The sequence below is a fragment of the Vicugna pacos genome, chromosome 33, assembly GCF_048564905.1.
Source record: "Vicugna pacos chromosome 33, VicPac4, whole genome shotgun sequence".
In the NCBI taxonomy this organism is placed as follows: Eukaryota; Metazoa; Chordata; class Mammalia; order Artiodactyla; family Camelidae; genus Vicugna; species Vicugna pacos.
This window is the reverse complement of record NC_133019.1, coordinates 6,924,033-6,941,292: the sequence shown is the minus strand read 5'-3', so window position 1 is coordinate 6,941,292 and position 17,260 is coordinate 6,924,033. Positions and strand designations below refer to the sequence as shown.

At 33.6% G+C, this 17,260-nt stretch overlaps 1 protein-coding gene across 2 annotated transcripts in view; it reads left to right on the top strand.

Moving 5' to 3' along the window:
• The window catches only part of CCDC15 (coiled-coil domain containing 15), a 48,816-nt gene that overhangs the window by 3,389 nt on the left and 28,167 nt on the right, over positions 1–17,260 (top strand). For both annotated transcript variants that reach the window (XM_072953775.1, XM_072953774.1), the window contains exons 3-6: positions 2,456–2,605; positions 3,160–3,351; positions 13,411–13,524; positions 15,791–15,913. In XM_072953775.1, coding sequence (XP_072809876.1) covers positions 2,456–2,605; positions 3,160–3,351; positions 13,411–13,524; positions 15,791–15,913 — 579 coding nt within the window. The remainder of the gene's footprint in view (positions 1–2,455; positions 2,606–3,159; positions 3,352–13,410; positions 13,525–15,790; positions 15,914–17,260) is intronic.

Below are 17,260 nucleotides of genomic sequence, written 5' to 3'. Positions count from 1 at the left end.
CGTATCTGGTACTTGGAGTAGGATGGCTAGAGTGGCTGGGGGCTGGCTGGACATCTTTCTCTTTCCACATGGCCTCTCTACTTGGCTAGTGGGGACTTCTCAGCATGATGGTCTTAGGATAGAATTCTTATCTGGTGGCTGGCTTCCCCTGGAGGGAGCACTCCAAGAGCCTGAAATGGAAGTTGCTTTATGACCTTGCCTGGGAAGTCGTGCAGCCAAAACTTGGGCCTCATTGTGTTGGATACACAGAGCCAGACCACATTCAGTTGGGGGATGACTATACAAGAGTGTACATACTGGGAGGCTTGATTCATTGGGAGAGAAGGGGAAGATCACCTGTGGAGACTAACTACTACGTAATCTAAGTATCAGTTCCATCATATATAAATTATCCAAATGTGTTCGTTAATGTCGTGAGAAACACTTTATTCTTTATCGCCCACTTGGATAGTCTATAGGGTGCAAAAAGTCTGTGAGGAGTTGGCTGTATAATTGAAACAATATAGTTGTCCTTCAGTGTCTGGGGGGGATTGTTTCCAGGACCCCCCTCCTTTCCCCCATCTGAGGTTACCAAAATTCGCGGATGCTCAAATCCCTTACAAAATGGTATAGTATGTGCTTATAACCTATGCACATCCTTCTGTATACTTTACCTCTAGAGTACTTATAGTACCTAATACAATATAGATGCTATGTAAATAGTTGCCTGTGCTTGGCAAATTTAAGTTTTGCTTTTTGGAATTTTCTGGGAGTTTTTTTGTTTTTTTTCGATCCATGGTTGGTTGAATCTGTGGATGAGGAACCTGTGGATACAGAGAGCTGATTGTGTTTATTTTTGTTTAGGCCAATATTTCTCAAGTTTGTTTGATTCTCAGAACCTCTTAGCATCCCATAGGATAAGTGTTTTCAGGTTCTGGTTGCCTTACAGAATCGTGTTACTAAGAAAAATATGTTTCTAAAATATGGTACAATCTATCTTTTGTTTACACTTGAGATTTACAATTTGGAATCATTCATACACTTCAATAAGATGTTTGATAATCTCAAGGTGAGGGTAGAAGAGGGGCAGACAGAGACAATGGGAGTAAAAGAAGGAGGCAGAATGACTTAAGTTTGTCTGGGTTTTGAGTTAACTTGGGTCACTTGTTCAGGCTTTACTACATATGTCTCTTTTGGAATTATTTTGCATAATTATTCTTTGATATTTGTCTTATACTTCTCTAGTACTCCTATGGTACATACTCTTGTAGAATAGTTTTGGGATAGATTTCTAAAATTTTAATTTTAATTGGAATTTAAATTTATTTGATTTTGAGAATTTAATGACTGCTTTTGAAATAATGTGAGGCTCCCTTCAGAATTAGAACTGAAATCACTGTATTAGGAAAAGGGATAGATAGGAGGTATGATGATGGTTTCATTTAATTTGAAGATTCCTTACGGAAGCGAGACATAGGAGAAAAGCAGTGCAGTATAGAGCATAAGTGTTAGAATCAGGGAGACTTCTACCTCTGCTATTTACCAGCTATAGGATCTTGGGCTACTACTAAAATTTAATCTTTCTGAGCCTAGGTTTCCTCATCTTGAACATAAATGATATAAGAATACCTACTATTAGAGGTAGTTTTGAGGATTCTGTGATGTAATATGATTAAAGTACTTGTAATAGATCTTTAGTAATAGTAATTGCTGTTATTATGATGACTATGTTGTTCAAAGCACTTAGAGGAGGTGAACAATGATCAAGGACTCAAATATGTTACTATGTTCCAGATTGTTTAGAAGGTTTTGGAATTGAGCATTGTATAAATATTCAATACCTTTGTATTCAAGGCTCTGTGTTGTATACCATAGAGGAAACAAAGGAGAATTGAATGCATTTCTTGCCCTCAAAGAATTCATAATCTGATAGGCGAGTTAAGAAGTATTATACTCAACGTTAATAAGAAAGAGAGGTGCTAGAAATGGGTATTAGGTGGTCTTGAAGACTGAGGAGGCTTTTTCTAGATGGAGATGACAGGAAGGTCATGCTAGGTTAAAAAGGAAGCGTGATTCTCATTTTATAATAGGATGTATTTGGTGAGTGGTGAGCAATCTGGTGTATCTGGACTATTTTACTCATTTTAGAAAATGTAACATAAGATAGGTTTGAATTGGTTCATTAAGAATTAATGAAGATACCTTTAGTCCTCAGTTCAATGAAAAATTAAGATTTGATTTGAGTGCTCACAGATTGCATTTTTTAGTCCGTGTTTGGTTTAAGTTCTTGGTACTCACTACCTAGGTCTGGATTATCAGCTCTGAACTCCTGTGGTTTCTTTACTGGGAATTTTGGATTATAGAAGTGAATTATTTTTTCAGGATTGTATCCTGACTACTTTGTGTTTACAACAGAGTCCTAATGGGCAAAACTACTGACATTTAAGTTTATTTTCTATCTTTCATCTTTAAAAAGACTTCAGCATATATAATTGAAGAAGAACTAAAGGAACAGCTAAGGAAGAAACAAGAAGCTCTGAAGCATTTTCAGAGACAAGTCAAACGCCGAGTAAATCAACAAATTAGGCTGAGAAAGAAACAAGAGCTTCAGAAGTCTTACGAAGCAGTAAGTTGAAAAGCGAGCGTAAGTGAAAACTGAATGGAAAGTGTGTTTGTTATGAGATGTGCTATTAGGCAGTAACAGAATCACCTTCTTTTGGTTCTAGACTTTGTATACAACCTGACTTACTAGTGAGGGCAGTATATTTGTATATAGAGAAGCTGTTGTTTGTTTTCTCTGTTGTTCTGACTCCCTCTTTTGCTTTCACCAAATAGTTATAAACAATGTTGGAGTTTGGGATTGGGTTTTGAGTTCTGGCTTTGCTACCTACTAGCTATGTGACCTTGGGCTAATTACTTAAATCTTCTGGACTGTAGTTTATTTATCTGTGAAATAGGGATATGATACTTGTCTTGCAGTGTTGTTGTGAGCATTAGATAACATAGATTAGTAGCACACAGTAGATGCCTGGTAAATGTTAGTTTCTTTGCTAGCTAAAGCTTTTGACTCCCCTCAACCCCGGTTTTAAATCTTTTGGGCTGATTATAGGCATTATTTGATTGCACTGACATAGAGTGGAGTCTCACTAGAGGAATCTCACTCTTTCTTACTTCGTGTAGGCAGAAAAAGAAGGCTCTATAGCCATGCACTCTTCCGATCCATTCCACTTAACTCCTAAAAGAACAAGCGTTTTTTCAAATACTTTGAATGCTGCTGTTGGAAGTGCTGGGTTACCTCCTTCCCAGATGCTTGAGGATGGAATAGAAGATAGAGAGAATCAGAATGAACTATTCCAACAACAAGCCCAGGCTGTAAGTACATATTCATTTTATGTCTTCTTTTTCCCCCAAGGTATATTAAACATACCTAGGCTACAATGTAGAGATTAGGTGGTGTCACATTTGACTTCACTTTTTATCACCTCCTTTTTTTGTTTTTACCTTTGTAAAGTGGGAATAGTGGGATGATCTTTATTTTTATATATATTTTAAATTTATATTTATTGGTAAGACACTTCAGAATCATCTAAAGAAAGGTGCCAAAATGTAAGAGTTCGAAACTTATTAGAAAGAGCTTTAGGTCAAAGAATATATGCCAATTATACTGAAATTGTATTATGAGTAAGTTACTCTTAGTTTGTAGCATATGGACAAAAATGATTCCTAACCTCTATTGCAAAAAGGTTCAGTACATAATGGGGCTTTCATTCATTATTTTTGTTTCTTTTTCTGTCTTTCAATCCTGTTATCACAATAAATACATCTATAGGTCAAGTAATAATATAATAAACATATTCAGAATTCTTAATGTAACTTTTTAGTGATTCATTTTGTACACTTGATATTTAAAAATTAACCACCATGAGTAGACTCATCCACTCAAATCACTTGACGCCATCCAGTCAGCTCCCCCTTAGTGTACCTAAGCTTTTGTCCAGTTGATCATGTTCTTTAACTCTGCTGTGGGAATAATTCTTCATCTTATCACTTTAAATTGTATTCCCAAAACAAAAGTGTGGAAATGATGATTATGTGAAAATAAAAGTTGTATAATTGCTAACATGCTTGGTCATAAGTATGAAGCAAATCTGATTGTGCTTTTAGTATAAGTAGGGAAAGCTTTATAAGCACGTGTTATATTGAAATACTTTTAAAAAAGATTTTTTCTTTGTCCCAAACTATGATTTTTTCCTTGTCATTGTTTGTAGTGATCATTTTTATGATCATTTTCAATTTACTTTTTTAAGATTTGAACAATTTGTTGAGCAGATATTTATTGAGCCAGGCGCTGCATAAAATACAAAGGATAGAACATTGACTAAGACAGAACAGTCCTTGTTTTCATGGTGCTTGTAGCTGTAAATCCCATTGTAGTGAGGATTTTACTTCATCTGTAATACGTACATAGACCACATCAACCCACAGATATTTGTATACTGTGTTTGTTAAACAATGTAGGCGAAATGTGAGATAGGACCCTTTGTGGATTTATATTTTCAAGTAGAGGTACAAAGCTAATAAACCCCCAATCTATTAGATAATATAGAGATATTTGCTGTATTTAGTGATAAATTTGTGCCATGGGAGTTAAAATTTTTTGAATTCCAAGGAAATAGTTGGGGAAGAATTCCTGGAAGAGGTGAAATTGAGCTGTATATTTTGAGTTGATAGACTGAATTGATTTCAAGAGAATTTTGAGATAGAAAGACCGGTTGAAAGTCTAGACTATGTCATGACCTTAGTATATTTGCTCTAAAGTGATAGGACCTTTCTTAATTGATAGTTTATAGAGGAGAGAATAACATAAAATGAGGTTAGGTAGGAGGAAATCAGGTTATGAAAAGCCTTAAATGTTACCAAAATTTAAAAACTTTTTATACCCTGTTTTTTCTTAAAAGGAGATGAACTACTGAAGAATGTTCAGTGACTTAAAACTACTTTAAGCCTGTAAACTTTTCGCCATACAATACCACAACAATAGATGCTAAAGTCTTTAATCTTGCAGTTTCTAGTGCAGTTTCTACCCACTAGATGTCACTAAGAACCAGACAATGAGATGGTGTTCAGGCACTAACTGGTTTATCTAGAACTGGTTGAGTAAACAGTGAAAGTAATTCACTTAGTGAATGTTAGTGGACTTTTTAATTTTCTTGTATCTTGAAGTGATAGAAACAGAATCTTGGAGCTGAAGGGATTTTACAAGTTAATTTGATATATTACAATATAATGATTTGACATCTGGGGTATACTTCAAAATAGTAAAAGGGTGAGGTGAAGTAGGGGCTTATAGATAGAACAGGATTATCCAGGAATTGATAATGTTAAAGTTGGTTAATGTGTATGTGGGGGTTCATTACAGAATTCTGTCTACTTCCATATGATTGAGATTTCTAATATGTTTGAATTTATTTACATTTTAAATTAAATGTTAAAAAAGAAAAAACATCTAGTCTAATCTTTCTCTAAGAAATTCTTTTCATAATGTCTCAAATATGTATCTGGCCATCCAGTTTCTGCTATAACTCTTATTGTTGAGCAACTCACTACTTTTTAGATTGTTATATCATTTTTAGAGGGCTTGAAATTATTAGAAGTGTTTTTTCAATATATTGATTCAAATCTTCCTCCTATAGTTTTAGCCATTGGGCCCAATTTTGCACTTTCAAGTAATAGAGAATAAATACCATGGTTATCTCTAAGAACACTTCAAGTATTTGATTATAGCTATCATTTTTCTCTGTTTGAATTTCTACATTCTTAGTGCCTTCAGCCATTTTTCATAACGTGATTTCCAGATTACAATCTTGGTTGTTTATTTCTGAATGCTATTTAGTTTTTCCGTGCTCTTTTCAATATGACCCTCAAAACTGAACACAGTGCTGTGCTCCAAATGTGATTTTGCTAGGACATTTGTTATTCTGCATCTTCACCCGATCTTTTACCTATATAATATTTGATATTACTTACTTGTTCTAGGATCAGATAACATTGGACACCTTAAGTTAGGAACGATAATCAAAGAAACTGGAAGAAATTTCAAGTGTTCCCATAAAATAGAACTATCCACCGACCGCCCCCACCCCCACCCCCCCTCCCTGCACCACCACTTTTTGTGAGGACTGACATTTATCTCTAAGGATGGAGTTTCTGTGATGTCTCCTGATGCCTTCATTTTGGTGGAGAATTGAAGAACAACTGGTCATTATTTCATTCTCACCATATAATGAGTTTTTATTTATCTATAGACTAGGAAGTTTGCCACCATTTCTTTTCAGTATGTTATATCCAAACTTTTTACTTGTTTCTCACTAAATCTTTTACCATTATGTTTTTTATTTTTATTCTCTCTTTATAATGCAGGTTTTTCAGCTTTTTCAAACTTGGAAATAACAATTTTGGTAGTTAAGTAAAGGTTTAAGTAATGTAAAATAACCTACTAAATTTTCTGTAATCTATCATTGAAAAAAAATTGTGTTTCAGTTAGGCTCTTTTGACTGTAAGAATTCACGCTAGAGGAAAGTTTATTTTAAGAATATTCATGGGGTAATAAAGACTTAATCAGAAATGCACACAAATCCAAACTCCCTTAAGGAATCTGCAGTCCAAGAGTTTTTCTTGATCTGAGGTGGCTCCAATGATCCCAACAGCATGGGATCTTTGATCTTCGCATTATTAATAATTTAATCATTAACTTGATTGACTCAGTTGTTCTCATAGGGTCCCCAACCTTCCCTGTTTGCCTGAGTTTGAGGGGTTTCCCAGGACAAGAGACTTTCAGTGCTAAACTGGGACAGGTTCAGGCAAACTGGGAGAACTGGTCACCCTGTGTCTACATGTGTGCTTCTCTCTTATTTGCTTATTTTTCTACTATTAACTGGTATTCTCATCATCACAGCTCTAGAACTTTGAGACTCCTTTAGCCTCTTCTCTCCAGCTTAGGATCTTTGAGTCCAGTTCCTGTCTCTGACTTTCCTAGTTGATTATGTAAGGTAAGGAATCTTTATTAGCCCATCCTGCCTTTTTTGCATAAGGTCTAGGTTACTGACCAGCCTCTAGCTTGGTTTGTCTACTTAATGATAAAAGAAAGCTAATATAGTTGATATTTGTTGTATTGGTGTTCATGGGCTATACTGAGGGGCTAGTGTGATTGAAATTTTAATTGTATGGTATTTTTATGGCTATAGAAAAGTCTAAAACTTAAAAATCAATATGTTATCTTTTGCAAATGAACTGTATTGTATGTGGGGAGAATTCAACTTTAGGTAGATTTTTATGGCATTAACCAAGATATAAAATTGATATTAGGCCTCCATGGCAATAAAATAGGTAAAATTCTATAAATGTTAGATCTCATCTATATTCTTTTCCCATGATCTATGTGTTATTACTACATTGTTTCATTTATGTAATAACATATAAATTCTATTTTTCTAATCCCTAATTGAATAAATTAAAAAGAACTGAAAAAAATATGAACAATGAGTAGCAAACAATGTTGTTGTAGATATCTGTATTTGTCAAATTTTATTCTATATATTAGCTTGAAGTTTTAAATTTTATTTTAATATATGATCATTGTTTTGCTTTAGATTTTAAGATTTAAGTCTCAAAATTTGTTTATATAATACATTTTTATTTTTATCAGTCAGAACTCCCTTTGCTTATCGATAGTTATATTCACTAGGTTTTCTATGTAATTATGAATAAGTTATTTTCATCAGGGAATTTTTAAGTCACCAAGACTTAATCTCTAACTGATGGAGATTCACTGTCAGTCTTTGTTAGTAACAACAGCTACAAAAGAATGAAAATTGTGTGTAAGTTTCTAGTGTATAGAAAAGACTTTTGGTCAAATTTTTTGTTTTGGGTAGGTACAACAAATACACATACATATATTTAAACTTGCACATACAAATGCATATATATAGATATACACATTCACATACACTCACAAATATGTGTAGTGATCACCATTATCTTACAATAGGAGAAATATATTTATATGCCTGTTCATTTTACATAATTTGATTTGTAACATCCCCCTATCTTCTGTGTTTTTGTTTAATGCTTATTAACATTAACTTTGGTCTTTGTAATAGTTTCCTGTGACTGCTGTAACAAATTACCCCAAACTTAGTGGCTTAAAATGACAGAAACTTTTTCTCTCACAGTTGTAGATGCCAGAAATCCAAAATCAGTTTCACTTAACCAAGATCAAGGTGTCTGCAGGGATACTCTCCTTCCACAGAGTCTAGGGAGAATTTGTTCCTTGACTCTTCCGGATAATGTTCCTTGACTATTCCAGCTGGCATTCCTTTGCTTGTGGCCACATCATACCAGTCTCTGCCTCTGTCTCCACATCACCTTCTTTGCTATGTGTCATATCTTCCTCTACTACTCTTATAAAAACACTTGTAATGGCATTATTACCCATCTGGATAATCCAGGATTATCTCCTCATCTCAAGATCTTTAACTTAGTCATATATACAAAGGCCCCTTTCCTTATAAAGTAATATTTACAGGTTTCAGGGATTAAGACCTGATATCTTTGGCCATTATTCAGCCTATTACAGTCCTCATAGTAGGTCATTAAAAAGGCATTTGGGTTGATTTGATAAAGGGTTATGGTAATGACAGAGGAACAGATTGAATGTAATGTATAGTCCAAATGCTGGACCAATTGAAATATCCTGTTTGAGGGACTAAAATCAGTCTGTGACTCTAATAGAGGTTTGGACTTGATGGGAAATGACTATAATTTACAGATATAAATAACAAATACTTTATGATTTTTACTAATAGTGAGTTAGAGATAAAAACACACTCTTTCACTACCAGCCCAGTTTCCTTATAGCAAATCACCTCTGTTTTATCCTTGCTTTTAGAAGTCCTAGCCATAGCAGTCAGGCAAGAAAAAGAAATAAAAGGGATCCAAACTGGAAGAGAAGAGGTAAAATTGTCACTATATGCAGATGACATATACTATATATGGAAAATCCTAAAGACACCACACGAAAACTACTAGACCTGATAAACAAATTCAGCAAGGTAGCAGGATACAAGATTAACATACAGAAATCTATTATATTTCTTTACAGTAACAATGAAATACCAGGAAAGGAAAGTTTAAAAAAAAAATCTCTTTTAAACTCACATTAAAAAAAAAAAAGCTTAGAAATAAACTTGACCAAGAAGGTGAAAGACTTATATGCAGACAACCTTAAAACATTGATTAAGGAAAGTAAAGATGATTTAAAGAAATTGAAAGATACCCCCTGCTCTTGGATTGGAAGAATTAATATTGTTAAATTGGCCGTACAACCCAAAGCAATCTACAGATTTAATGCAATCCCTATGAAATTACCTAGAACATTTTTCATGAAATAGAATAAATAATCCTAAAATTTATATGGAATCATAAAAGACTCAGACTTGCCACAGCAATACTGAAGAAAAAGAACAAATCTGGAAGAATAACACTCTGAGATTTTGACAATACTACAAAGCTACAGTAATCAAAACAGCATGGTATTGGCACAAAAACGGACATATGGGTCATTGAATCAGAATAGAGAGCCCAGAAATAAACCCGTGCACCTATGATCAACTAATCTTTGACAAAGGAGGCAAGAATATGCAATGGAGAAAAGGCAGTCTCTTTGACAGATGGTTTTGGGAAAGCTGGACAGCCATATGTAAGTCAGCAAAATTAGAACACTTTCTCATGCTGTATACAAAAGTAAACTCAAAATGGCTTAAAGACTTAAACATAAGACAAGACACCATAAACCTCCTAGAAGAGAATGCAGGCAGAACATTCTCTGATATAAATTGTAGCAGTATTTTCCTAGGGCATTCTACCAAAGCAATAGAAATAAAAGCAAAAATAAACAAATGGGACCTAATCAAACTTACAAGCTTTTGCACAGCAAAGGAAACCATAAATAAAATGAAAAGACAACCTATGGAATGGGGGGAAATATTTGCAAATGATGTGACTGACAAAGGCTCAATTTCCAGGATATTCAAACTCATACAACTCAATCCAAAAATGAACAGAAGACCAAAACAAACATTTCTCTAGTGCATACATGCAAATGGCCAATAGGCTCATGAAAAAATGCTCAATATCACTAATTATCAAAGAAGTGTAAATCAAAACTACAATGAGGTATCACCTCACACCAGTCAGAATGGCCGCCATTAAAAAAATCCACAAACAATAAATGCTGGAGAGGGTGTGGAGAGAGGGGAATCCTCCTACACTGCTGGTGGGAATGTAGTTTGGTGCAGCCACTATGGAAAACAGTATAATGATTCCTTAAAATACTAAAAATAGACTTATGATCCAGCAGTCCAACTCCTGGGCATATATCTGGAGGAAATTCTAAAAGATACATGCATCTCAGTGTTCACTGCAGTACTATTTACAGTAGCCAAGACATGGAAGCAACTTAAATGTCCATTGACAGATGACTAGATAAAGAAGTTGTGGTATATCTATATACAATGGAATACTATGCAGCTATAAAAATAAATAAAATAATGCCATTTGCAGCAACATGGATAGGACCTAGAGCTCGTCATACTAAGTAAACCAATAGAGAAAGAAAAATACCATATGATATCACTTATATGTGGAATCTAAAAAAAATTACACAAATGATCTTATTTACAAAACAGGCACAGACTCATAGACATAGAAAACAAACTTACAGTTACCAGGGGGAAAGGGGTGGGAAGTTTAAGATTTGGAGATACTAACTACTATATATAAAATAGATAAACAACAAGTTTATACTGTACAGCACGGGGAACTTTATTCAATATCTTGTAGTAACCTATAATGAAAAAGAATATGAAAACGAATATAAGTGTGTATATATATGAGCATACATATATATAAACAATATATGTATATGTATAGTCTAAGTGCATCACTATGCTGTACACCAGAAATTAACACAACATTGTAAACTGATTTTACTTCAGTTAAAAATATTTTAAAATGTACTCTTATTTTATATCTGTTATAACAGGTATTTTGAATCCTTGGTCACAGTGTGCAGGGCAATAATGTCTATCGTACTTGGCAATGAGTAAAAGCAGGCACGTTCATGGCTCTGTACTTTTTCATAACTTCAACTGCAGATAGACTGTCTCTTTTTGCACTGTGATTAACTCTGTCTTGACCCCTTTAGCCACCCTGTGCTAACCAAATTTAGAAGCTTTCCTCTTGGTAGAATAAAGAGTAGTGTTTCAAGCTGACTTCTCTGGCTTGAGGTATAGAGCTTCTAAAAGCAAGGACAAAAAAGAGGTGAGATGCTGAAAGGAAACTGGGCTGGTAGCAAGAGAGTGTGTTTTTAATCTCTAGCTCACTATAGTAAAAATCATAAAATGTTTGTTACTTCAATCATAATCATTTCCCTTCAAGGGAGAATTGATATCATTAAACTTACACTGGGTGGGTTAGAACTGGTCCTGACTTTACTGTAATTTGATTGAGTAGTATGGGGATATGTGTTTCTTCCACATGTAGTACTTAGCCTAAAAAAATGGTACTTTGCTTATTTCTGTATTTTCCTTAAAGGAACATTCTGTACAAATTTGTGAAATGTAAAATAAGCTGTATTTCTGAAAAATGAATTGAAATAGGTGCTTAACTGAAATTGCTAGGTGGAGATAAGAAATGAACCAAAGTTAACGTATTTAATATTAATATCTGTTATCAATTGTTACTCAGAGTACTTGAAACATTTCTGTTGAAATGTTTGAATTTGTGTCTTAGATTAACTTAGAAAGCCTTCCTGGAAGAGAGATTTGAGAAAAGGCTAAATAGTTAGAGTCTTCAAATGTTCCAAGTGAAGAAGGGAGTCATGTAAATAGGAAAAAAGGATTTTAGGGGGACTAGGAATAGAGTCTTCTTACAAGGAGTGATGAAAGTCATTAGGCACACAAGGACCAGTTGAAGAACTCTATTAAGAAGATGGATACAAGGTAAAGAATGTGTTGGTCAGTAATTTCCAAATTCAGACTTCTAGGTTCTGATATTTTTGTGTACGTACTTAATATAAAGCATACATTATTTTGATCTATTATAAATAAAATCACTATGGCCATTTATGTACAACTGTTTTTATGGAAATACGTTCTCATTTTTCTTAGATAAATACCTAAGAGTAATATGCTGGGTAATATAATAAATGTATGTTTAACTTTTTAAAAATCTGCCAAACTATTTCCAGAGTAGTTACAACATTTTATGTAACCCCAGCCATACATGAGAATTCCAGTCGCTCCATATCTTAACAACTAATATAGTCAATCTTTTAAATGTTTGCCATTCTAGTGGATATGTAGTGGTATCTCATGGTAGTTTTAACCTAAATTTTCTTCAGGACAAATGCTGTTAAACATATTTTCATTTATTTGAGATTTTATATCTTATTTTGTCAAGTATCTGTTCAAATACATTGCCATGTGAAAAACTGGTTGGTTGCCTTATTGGCCAGGAGACATTCTTTAATTAATCTGTGTATTAGTCCTTTGTCACATATATGTGCTATGAAATTTTTCTTGTGTCTTGCCTTTTCATTGTTATAATGGAATCTTTTGAAGAGCAGAAGTTTTTCCTTTTGATGAAGTTCAGTTTACCAGTTTTATAATAGATCAAAACTGGAAACAACCTAAAAGTTGTAACAATAGCAGAATGGATAAGCAAATTTTGGTATATCCATAGAATAGAATATTGTTTAGCATTTTTTAAAAACTATATGCTGTATACAAAATGGATAAATCTCAAAAACATTATGCTAAGCAAAGAAGCTGGTAGCATAAGAGTACTTGATCTTTCTTTCATTTATATAAAATTCTATAAAAGAAAAATATATGCTACTTTTTTTTGCCTAGTTTTATGGGTGATGGGGTATTGATTGCAAAGGGAATATGAGGGAATATTTTGGGGGCTGTAGAAATGTTTTACATCTTGATTGTGATGGTGTTTACTTAAATGTATACATTTGTCAAAGTTCATCAAACTGTACAGTTAAAATTAGTGCATTTTACTTTATGCAAGTTAAACTTCAATAAAGTTATTTTGTTTCTTTTAGAAAAAATCATACATTATAAAAAATGATTTGAGTAACAACACTGAAATCAAGTTATGAAATTCAGTCTCTTAGAATAATGAAAATAATGTTGTAAGAACACTTATCAGCAGATCAGAAAGTCTCCTTTGCAAGTAATCCTCTTGTCTTTGGCCTGGCATTTTTTAATAATAGGGGCCTGTTTTCCTGTTGGAACACTTAATGATATTGGTATTAAGGCTTTAGCCTGTTTTTGTTTTCTTTTTTTCCCCTTTCCTTGGCAGCTTAGTCAAACCATGAAACAAGCACGTCACCAGCTGGCATCTTTTAAAACTGTGAATAAAAAAAATGCACCAGTGTTTCCAGATGACAGAAAGAAAAGCTTTCCCACCCAAGAGGTAAATTCAGTTCTAATGAATTATTTCTAAAAATACAGATAAAAATAGAGATAAAGGTTTGTTTATATCTCAACACTATTTAGAACTGAAAACTAACTGGAAATAATCTTAATTATGTAATAGTAGGAAGTGGTTTAAAAATTATGACATATCCATTTATAGCTATTATCAAAAATATCGTCATTCAAAGAATATCTGAAGACAAGGGAACATGTCTGTGACATAAAAGTTAAGTGAAAAAAGTAGGATATAAAATTAGATATAATATCTCAATTAAAAAAATCATTCAATAAATATTTATGGAATGTCTACAGTTGCCAGGCATTGTTGTAGAAGCAGGACTTAGCAGTGGTGAAAAGACAAAGATTCTCAAGGAGCATCTCTGCCAGTAGGGAAGCATATAATGAATAAGCAGATAAATACAGAATGTCAAATGATAAGCGCTATGAAGAAAATGAAGCAAAATATAGGGGAGAGAATGCTGTGTGCACAGACAAAAGCCTGGAAAGAAATACACCAAGAGGTTAATACTGATTATTTCTGGGCAGTGATACTACAGGTGATTTTTATTTTCTTCTCTTGATTTCCTTTACTTTAGAAGTTTTCCATAAGGTATGTATTTTACTTCTTAATCGGGAAGAAATCAGTAGCATTATTTTTTAAAAATAAAGAAATTCTTTTGTTTCAAAATATAGAATATGGTTAGAGTGAATAATTAGAACTTAAATGTGGAGTTAGACTTAAGGAATATTTAAGCTGTGCTTGAAAATGACATTGTTTTGGTGCCTCCTTATTTCCATGTTCACAAATTTGGATGCTAAACTCATGTATTTTCCTGTGTTTACTTAATTTTTGGCATTAATTTCAAGTCTTGATAGGTAACATCTAGTAAAATGGGACATTAATTAGTCTTTTTTACTCTTTTTTTTTATCATCAACTATTTCTTGTTTAGTTCTTTCTCAGTTTTGCTTCCTAGTTGGGTGTTTTTTAAAAAACATTTTACTATATTTATATACAAGTATATATTTTATTTTTGTGTTTTTTACCTAAGTATCTCAATATAACCATCAAAAACGTTTGTCGCTTATATGTTTGCAGCTTGTAGAATACTAAACTATAATGTCTTCCTTTTCAATGATAATTAAGAAATTTATAGTTAAATGTAAAAAGCAAGTGAGCATGGGTGTGTCCACATATAGCATTCTATCTTAGATCCATTCAGTTTGGTTACCTTTTTCTAGGATTGCCTTGTGTGACTCAAGACAGAGTTTCTTTTGTAGCTAAATTCTTGGCTTGGTTTCTTGACAATTTTCATACCTCTGCCATGGATTTTGCATACTGTAATTTGGGCTATTAGACTGACTTCCCAGTACCGCTGGAAAGGGAGGTGATTGAATACAATCTAATTAAACCAGAAAAGAAAGGGTTATCAGATCCTAGAGACTAGTATTTTATGTTGTGCAGATCATATTCAGACCTTTCAATTCATGTTTTTCCTGAAAGAGTACTATTCCTAGGTTTGACTGAAATAGTTATCCAGTAGAAGGCAGGAGGATTAAGTCTGAGATAACATCCTGGTATAAACCAGTTTTATACGTCAAAGGTGCCATTTAAGTGTAATTCATTATGATGATGATGATGAATTCAGACTAGCTGCTTGCTTCCAAAGAATGCATGTGTGTTTTTCAGGTAAAACATCAGAAACAAATCTACTCTATAAAATTGAGAATGATCTAAGAAATTAGTGAAAACTTTATTACTTATGTTAATTATGTAGTCTTTCCTTCAAATTTGAATAGTTTTCTACCGACACATTTGTGTGAAGGAGGAACCTGCCAGTCAGAAAGAGAAAAATCTATAACCCAGTTGAACTCTGGTTTCATTTTCTTTTTAGAATTGCTCTTACTGACATTAGAATCTGTCTGGTTGTTATTGTTGTTCCAGATTTGGAGATGCACATAGATGATATATTTGCATGCCCACTGTTAGATTGCCAAGTCAAAATTATAAGCCTTCTGAAATTGTTACTGGCTAGGATAGGGGCAAATTGTCATTTATAAAGTTAACATATTCTCCTACTGGCCCATTTCACTCCATATGTTTGATATGTAGGTGATTTGTGTGCAGAATAGAACTCACTGTTCTGTATTAGACTTACATAACCTGCTAAGACTGCTCCAGCTTTCATAAAAACTCAGTTTAGTATCATGAGCATAGTACTTTCTGTAGACCATTTATATTTGCACTGATTTTTCTTTTTTTCAGGAAGTACCTTGTAGGAAACCAGCATTCATCAAGATAAATATAGGAACAAGTGGAAAATCACCCTTTGAGGTCCAACAAGATCTTTTAACTCCTGTACATGACCAGAAATTTACGGAAGATCAGGTAGGGAAATAAAAAGAGCAGAGGGGAAAAATTGCCTTGTTAGAACTATCCACAGCTAATTAAGGATGGGCTTAAGGAGTAAGATTATAATGCCAATAATTGTTTTTTTCTAACAGTTTTATTGAGATACAATTCACATGCCACACAATTCACCCATTTAAATTATACAATTCAGAGGTTTTCAGTATATTCACAGGGTTGTGCAACCATCACCACAATCTAATTTAGAAGATTTCCTTCACCCTTAAAAGAAACCCTATACTCATTAACTGTCACTCCCTAGTCCCTCCTTGTCCCTACCCCAAGTACTAAGCAACTACTAATCTACTTTCTGTCTCTGTAGATGTACTTATTCTGGGCATTTCATATAAATGGAATCATATAATATAGAATCTTCTGTGACTGACTTCTTTCACTTTGCATAATGTATTCAAAGTTCACATTGTAGAATGTATCAGTATGTTAGTATAACACACTTGGTATATCCATTCATTAGTTGATGGACATTGGGTTGTTTCTGCTCCTTGGCTTTTATGAATAATTGTTCTATAAGCAGTTGTGTACATGTTTTTGTGTAGACATTCATTTCTCAAGTAGTGGAATTTCTAGGTCATATGGTAACTCTGTTTAATGTTTTGAGGTACTACCAAGCTATTTTCCATCAGCAGCATGTGAGGTCTCCAGTTTCTCCACATCCTCTTCAATACCTGCTCTTGCCCATCTTTTTCATCATAGCCATCTTAGTGGGTGTGAAGTGGTATCTCACTGTACTTTTGATGTATATTTTCCAGATGACTAATGATCTTGAGTATCTTTTCATGTGCTTATTGCCCATTTATATATCTCTCATGGAGAGAATATCTGTTCAAAGGTAGTGTCCATTCTTTAATTGGGTTATTTGTCATCTTGTTATCAAGTTATAAGAATTGTTTGTATATTCTGGATTCAAGTTCCTTATTAGGTACATGATTTGCAAATATTTTCTCCCATTCTGTGGGTTGTCATTTTACTTTCTTAGTGCCATCATTTGTAGCCCAAAATTTTAAGTTTTGGTGTAGTTTAATGAATGTTAAACTCCTCCTATATGTGCTTCTAAACATTTTATTATTTTAGCTCTTGTGTTTAGGTCTAACTATTTGGAGTTAATTTTTGTGTATGGTGTGAGGAAGAGTTCTAACTTAAAATTCTTTTGCATGTGGATATCCACTTGTCCCAACACCATTTATTGAAAAAAAACTATTCTTTCTTATTGGATTGTCTTGGTACCCTTGTTGAAAATCAACTGACTGTAAATATGAGAATTGCTATCTTAACAATACTGTCTTCTGAGATCCATGACCATGCAGG